This window comes from Sus scrofa, chromosome 2, assembly GCF_000003025.6.
Source record: "Sus scrofa isolate TJ Tabasco breed Duroc chromosome 2, Sscrofa11.1, whole genome shotgun sequence".
NCBI lineage: Eukaryota > Metazoa > Chordata > Mammalia > Artiodactyla > Suidae > Sus > Sus scrofa.
Genome location: NC_010444.4, coordinates 56,585,827 through 56,593,861, shown reverse-complemented (window position 1 = coordinate 56,593,861; position 8,035 = coordinate 56,585,827). Strand labels below are relative to the sequence as shown.

The following is an 8,035-nucleotide window of genomic DNA, read 5'->3' as shown; positions in this document are numbered from 1 at the left end:
TTTTTTTAAATTTTATTTTCCCACTGTACAGCAAGGGGGTCAGGTTATCCTTACATGTATACATTACAATTACAGTTTTTCCCCCACCCTTTCTTCTGTTGCAACATGAGTATCTAGACATAGTTCTCAATGCTATTCAGCGGGATCTCCTTGTAAATCTATTCTAGGTTGTGACTGATAACCCCAAGCTCCCAATCCCTCCCACTCCCTCCCCCTCCCATCAGGCAACCACAAGTCTCTTCTCCAAGTCCATGATTTTCTTTTCTGAGGAGATGTTCATTTGTGCTGGATATTAGATTCCAGTTATAAGTGATATCATATGGTATTTGTCTTTGTCTTTCTGGCTCATTTCACTCAGGATGAGATTCTCTAGTTCCATCCATGTTGCTGCAAATGGCATGATGTCATCCTTTTTTATGGCTGAGTAGTATTCCATTGTGTATATATACCACATCTTCCGAATCCAATCCTCTGTCGATGGACATTTGGATTGTTTCCATGTCCTGGCTATTGTGAATAGTGCTGCAATGAACATGCGGGTGCATGTGTCTCTTTTAAGTAGAGCTTTGTCCGGATAGATGCCCAAGAGTGGGATTGCAGGGTCATATGGAAGGTCTATGTATAGATTTCTAAGGTATCTCCAAACTGTTCTCCATAGTGGCTGTACCAGTTTACATTCCCACCAGCAGTGCAGGAGGGTTCCCTTTTCTCCACAGCCCCTCCAGCACTTGTTATTTGTGGACTTATTAATGATGGCCATTCTGACTGGTGTGAGGTGGTATCTCATGGTTGTTTTGATTTGCATTTCTCTTATAATCAGTGATGTGGAGCATTTTTTCATGTGTTTGTTGGCCATCTGTATATCTTCTTTGGAGAAATGTCTATTCAGGTCTTTTGCCCATTTTTCCATTGGTTGAGTGGCTTTTTTGCTGTTGAGTTGTATAAGTTGCTTATATATTCTAGAGATTAAGCCCTTGTCAGTTGCATCATTTGAAACTATTTTCTCCCATTCTGTAAGTTGTCTTTTTGTTTTCTTTTGGGTTTCCTTTGCTGTGCAAAAGCTTTTCAGTTTGATGAGGTCCCATGGGTTTATTTTTGCTCTAATTTCTATTGCTTTGGGAGACTGACCTGAGAAAATATTCATGATGTTGATGTCAGAGAGTGTTTTGCCTATGTTTTCTTCTAGGCGTTTGATGGTGTCCTGTCGTATATTTAAGTCTTTCAGCCATTTGGAGTTTATTTTTGTGCATGGTGTGAGGGTGTGTTAGACTTAATTGATATCTTCAGGACACTACATCCAAAAAAAGCAGAATACACATTCTTCTCAAATGCTCATGGAACATTCTCAAGAATCGACCACATATTGGGACACAAAGCGAATCTCAATAAATTTAGGAGCATAGAAATTATCTCAAGTATCTTCTCTGACCACAATGCCATGAAATTAGAAATCAACCATGGGAAAAGCAAAGAGAAAAAACCTACTCCATGGAGACTAAACAACATGCTACTAAAAAACCAATGGGTCAATGAGGAAATCAAGAAGGAAATTAAAAACTACCTTGAAACAAATGATAATGAAGACACAACCTCTCAAAATCTATGGGATGCTGCGAAAACAGTGCTCAGAGGGAAATTTATAGCAATCCAGGCCTTTCTCAAAAAAGAAGAAAGATCCCAAATTGACAACTTAACCCTCCACCTAAATGAATTAGAAAAAGAAGAACAAAAAAGTCCTAAAGTCAGCAGAAGGAAGGAAATTATAAAGATCAAAGAAGAAATCAATAAAATAGAGACTCAAAAAACAATAGAGAAAATTAATAAAACCAAGAGCTGGTTCTTTGAAAAGGTGAACAAAATTGATAAACCCCTGGCCAGACTCACTAAAAAGAGGAGAGAAAGAACCCAAATCACCAAAATTATAAATGAAAAAGGAGAAATCACAACGGATACAGCAGAAATACAAAAAACCATAAGAGAATACTATGAACAACTATATGGCAATAAGTTTGACAATCTGGAAGAAATGGACAATTTTCTAGAATCTTACAGCCTGCCAAAACTGAATCAAGCAGAAACAGACCAACTGAACAGACCGATCACTAGAAATGAAATTGAAGAGGTCATAAAATCACTCCCTACAAATAAAAGTCCAGGACCAGATGGCTTCACAGGTGAATTCTATCAAACATATAAAGAGGAATTGGTGCCCATCCTCCTTAAACTCTTTCAAAAGGTTGAAGAAGAAGGAATACATAAGACATTCTATGAGGCCACCATCACCCTCATTCCAAAACCAGGCAGAGATACCACCAAAAAAGAAAACTATCACCCAATATCATTGATGAATATAGATGCAAAAATTCTCAACAAAATCTTAGCCAACCGAATCCAACAACATATCAAAAAAATTATACACCATGACCAGGTTGGGTTCATCCCAGGTTCACAAGGATGGTTCAACATACGCAAATCAATCAACATCATACACCACATTAACAAAAAAAAAGTCAAAAATCATATGATCATCTCAATAGATGCAGAAAAAGCATTTGACAAAGTTCAACATCCATTCATGATCAAGACCCTCGCCAAAGTGGGTATAGAGGGAACATTCCTGAATATAATCAAAGCCATTTATGAGAAACCCACAGCAAATATAATCCTCAATGGGGAAAAACTGAAAGCCTTCTCACTCAAATCTGGAACAAGACAGGGATGCCCACTCTCACCACTGCTCTTCAACATCGTTTTGGAAGTCTTAGCCACAGCAATTAGACAAACAAAAGAAATCAAAGGCATCCATATAGGAAGAGAAGAGATCAAACTGTCACTGTATGCAGATGACATGATTCTATACCTAGAAAACCCTAAGGACTCAACCCCAAAACTCCTTGAACTGATTAATAAATTCATCAAAGTGGCAGGATATAAGATTAACATTCAGAAGTCAGTTGCATTTCTGTATACCAGCAATGAAACATTAGAAAAGGAATACAAAAATAAGATACCTTTTAAAATTGTACCACACAAAATCAAATACCTCGGAATACACCTGACCAAAGAGGTAAAGGACCTATATGCCGAGAACTATAAAACCTTAATCAAAGAAATCAAAGAAGATGTAAAGAAATGGAAAGATATTCCATGTTCCTGGATTGGAAAAATCAATATTGTGAAAATGGCCATCCTACCCAAAGCAATCTACAGATTCAATGCAATCCCTATCAAATTACCCATGACATTGTTCACAGAACTAGAACAAACAATCCAAACATTTATATGGAACAACAAAAGACCCAGAATCGCCAAAGCAATCCTGAGAAACAAAAACCAAGCAGGAGGCATAACTCTCCCAGACTTGAAGAAATACTACAAAGCCACAGTCATCAAAACAGTGTGGTACTGGTATCAAAACAGACAGACAGACCAATGGAACAGAATAGAGAATCCGGAAATTAACCCTGACACCTATGGTCAATTAATCTTTGACAAGGGAGGCAAGAACATCAAATGGGAAAAGGAAAGTCTATTCAGCAAGCATTGCTGGGAAACCTGGACAGCTGCATGCAAAGCAATGAAACCTGTGAGGGTTCTTATGGCTCTTTCAAGGTGCAGTGAGAGTGATGAACCAGCCACCACTCAAGTGCCACAGGTGGAGGCAATCTTTACTACTGGTGGTTGCTGAAACAGGACAGTCATGTGCCAGTATTTCAGGTCACTATCCACATGCTGTTCATGGAAAAAGACCCATAACTGTGGTTTTCAAGATCATAGTCTAGCAAGATTTCTACTGTAAGAGAAAACCCATGGACTGTGTATAGTCATGCATGAAGCAGGCATGACTAGGTCAAATTCAGTCTGCAGTTGTTATGTTTGGAAATTAGGAAAAGTTATGCTAAAATCACATATATTTTTACTAAAAAACATGTGATGATTTGACTTTAGAGTAACTGAAAACTCATAGAGAAACCCTTAGTAATCCCATTACTACCAGCTCTTGTAAGCATTTGTGTTATAGCCATTTCAGCTCCCCCCACCACATCTGACAATCTCTACCTAACGTAGTAAATGTAACACTTTTTAAGTGGATATTTAGTGAATGAATAAGTTGATTTTTTTATAGTTTTGAAAAAATAAACATTTTATTGAGGTATAATTGATTTATAATTTTGTGATAATTTCTGCTGTACAACAGTGTAACACACATCCATTCTTTTTCAGATTCTTTTCCCATATAGACCATCACAGACTATTGGGTTGAGTTCCCTATGCTATATGACAAGTCCCTGTTAGCCAATCATTATAATGATTTCATCTTTTGCATAATTAACGTCATTTCAAAGCTTGTTTTTTATCATGCATACATATAACCATAGTATCTTAAGAAATACATATCTGTTTCATTTATTTTTAATTTCTTATTGCTCAGACTTAGCAATGAAAGAGCAAGAGAGAAAAAATAAGAGTAAATGGAACTCATGAACCATGCTGAGAACAATTTATTTTTGACCACCTCCATGGACTAATTTGTGAGTGTGTGTTTTGTACTAAATATGACAAAGACCACATCCATCTTGAATATTATTTGATTCTTTCTTGCCATGACTTGGAAAGGAAATGACAAATGAGACCACTGTGACTGAATTTATTCTGAAGGGCTTCTCAGACATGCCTGAACTGAAGCTTATTAGCACCATATTTTTCCTTTTCATCTATCTCTTTGCCTTCCTGGGGAACATCTCCGTTATAGCAGCTGTGACCAGAGACAGCCACCTCCACATTCCCATGTACTTCTTCCTGAAGAATTTGTCCTTCTTGGATGTGTGCTACACCACAGTCATCATCCCTAAGGCAATGATCAATTCACTCAAGGGTTCCGAAGTCATTTCCTTTTGGGAATGTGTAGTTCAGCTCTTCTTATTTGTAATGATGTGTGCTGCTGAGTGCTTCTTGCTTACATCCATGGCATATGACCGCTGCTTAGCTATCCACAAGCCTCTCCTCTATGGGGTCATTATGAGCAGAAAGATGTGTATGGAGCTTGTTATTGTGGCCTGGTTTAGCGGGGCTCTCTATGCTATCTTTCACACCATCAACACTTTCTCCCTCTGGTACTGTGGGCCCAATGTGATTGACCACTTTTTCTGTGACAGCTCCCCAATCATGAGACTCTCCTGCAGTGATTCCCACACCAATGAGGAAGTTGGATTTGCAGTGGGTGGGTGTATTATTCTTGGTGCCTTTGCCCTCACCATAATCTCCTATGTTCTTATCATCTCTACCATCGCTCAGATCCACTGTGCTGGTGGCCGCTGGAATGCCTTCTCGACTTGCTCCTCTCATCTTACTGCTGTCATTCTGTTTTATGTCACTGGGAGCATAGCTTATCTAAGACCTACTTCTCATTACTCTCCCCTTCAAGGACGGCTAGTGTCTGTGTTTTACTCCATTCTAACACCCAGTCTTAATCCTGTTGTTTACTGTCTGAGAAACAAAGACATGCAGGTGGCTCTGAAAAAACTATTTGTCTCATCCAAATAGATTATCTCTCTTTTATTAAGCATATGTCTCTGAATATTAAGCTAGATGACATGGATATATTTCTAGAAACACATAACCTAGTAAAACTGATTAATTAAGAAATAGAAAATGTGAACATGTTACTAACAAGTAAGGAGATTAAAGTGGTAAAAAAATAAAAACACCACTTCCAACAAAGACAAGCCTTGTACCAGATGGAGTCACTGGTGAATTGTACCAAACATTTAAAGAAGAATGAATGCCAACACTTCTAAAACACTTCCAGAAAATTGACCAGGGGATACCTCCAAAATCATTTTATGAGGCCAGAATTATCCTGATACCAGAGCCAAAGACACTATGGGAAAATAAAACTACAGTAATAATTGTATGAACATAGTTGAAAAAATCCTCAACAAAATACTAGCAAACCTAACTCAGCAACACATTAAAAAGATCATACACTGTGACCAAGTGAGATTTTTCTTGGGATATCATTCAGCATATATGCAAATTAATAAATATATCACACTGCATTAACAGAAGTAAGGGTAAAAACTATATGATCACACAAACAGATATAGGAAAAGCATTTGACAAAATTCAACATGCTTTCATGATAAAAACTATCAATAAATTGGGTATAGAGGGAAAATACCTCAACATAGTAAAGAACATATAAGGCAAGCCCAAAGCTAATATAATATTCAATAATGAATACCTGAAACCTTTGTTTCTATGGTAAGGAGCTATGGTTAAATGTGCCCATCCATTTTCAACACTCTCAGTCTTATGAAAATTAGTGCTAGAATTATAGCCAGAGTAATTAGGAGAGAAAAATAAATATTTAGTGTATATTTCACTATAATAAAAAAAGTTCCATGGAGAAAAAAAGAATTACATCTTTGAATGGAATGGTAATAATGTTGGAATAATTATGATATCAGAATAATCAATAGTTTCTGCTTCTCAATAAATAATTTAAGCCATATAAGAATATGAAATGTTAATTATACATCCCCTTCTCCTCATCTGAAACTCTGTAAAAGAAGGAACTAAGCAAATGGGTGAATCAGGTTTAGATGAGAAATAGTTTTGAGAATTGTGGTATAACTTTGATTTATTTCACTGTAATGAAATAAACATTTGCAATCACTTCTTTCCATTTGGCTCTATGATGTGGCATTATAAAAAACTTTTATTTCTAACACTGGCACATGGTTGTAGATGTTGCTCCAACTTCTGAATGTAGGTATATGTCAAAAATACTTATTACCAATAATGAGATGGAAAGTTTATGTATTAACTAAAATAACAAAAGCAGTTCAGGAACATATAATAAACTTTAAAAATGTGAAATATTTGATCAAGAAAACTAATTCTGTAAAGCTAATGACTCGAATATGCACTTAACCATAATCAAATAATTTTTTGAAATAATGAGAATTAGAAACAACTTATATGCTCATCCATACAAGTTTAAACACATTATAGTTCATCTATATTGTGTAATACATCTGTATGAACTTAGGAGATTTTGAGACATTTTAAATTAAAAATGCAACCTGAAATGCATGCCCATCACACACTAAAAACGCCACATGCATGGACACATAGAGATATATATCATTGAATAAAAGGCCTTTCAAATGTTTAATCATTTATTTATGAAGAAGACAGGATAGTAATCAATAAGCAGATGGAAATTCTTTTGCATACTCCACATTATTTTTGCTGTACTTATTTTTTTTCAGTTTAATGTATTTATATGATTTCGGTGGAATTAACAAAAGTAGATTTCTGGATCATATGGTAGTTCTATATTTAGCTTTTTAAGGAACTCTCCAGAATGGTTGCACATACTCCTGGGCATATCTCCAGAGAAAACTTTAAGTGGAAAGATACATGCACTCCAATATTCATTGCAATAGTATTTACAATAGGCAAGACTTGGATATAACCTAAATATCTGTCAACAGATGAATCAATAAGGAATATGTGGTATGGAATATTACTCAGGCACAAAATATAACAAAATAATGCCTCTTGCAGCAATATGGATGGGTCCAGAGATTATCATATTGGGTGCAGTAAGTCAGAGAGAGAAAGCCAAATGTCATATGGATCACTAATATGTCAATCTAGTACAATACTATACAAAAGAACATACAAAACAGAGATAGACTCATGAAATAGAAACCAAACTAATGGCTACCAGAGGGGAAACAATGAGAGGAGGGATAAATTAGGGGTTTGTGATTAACATATATACACTGCTATATGCAAAATAAATAAGTAACAAGGACCTACTGTATAACACGGAAGTTAACTCAATACTGTGTGATAACTTATGCGGGAAAAGAATATGAAATGGAATGGATATAAGTATGTGTGTAACTGATTCACTTTTCTGTATACCTGAAACTAACACAACATTGTAAGTCAATTATACTGCAATAATTCTTTTAAAAAAGCATAGAGACTTCTAGGTCGTCAGAACTATGGTAATGTA

General features: G+C 36.0%; 1 protein-coding gene across 1 annotated transcript; it reads left to right on the top strand.

Moving 5' to 3' along the window:
• LOC100516783 (olfactory receptor 1019-like) lies at window positions 4,621-5,544 on the top strand. The gene has a single exon (XM_003123564.1). The coding sequence runs from the start codon at window positions 4,621-4,623 to the stop codon at window positions 5,542-5,544; it is 924 nt and encodes a 307-aa protein (XP_003123612.1).

What these genes read in the sequence shown, in the direction of transcription:
- LOC100516783 (XM_003123564.1), top strand. Translation starts at nt 4,621, where the DNA reads ATGACAAATGAGACCACTGTGACTGAATTTATTCTGAAGGGCTTCTCA.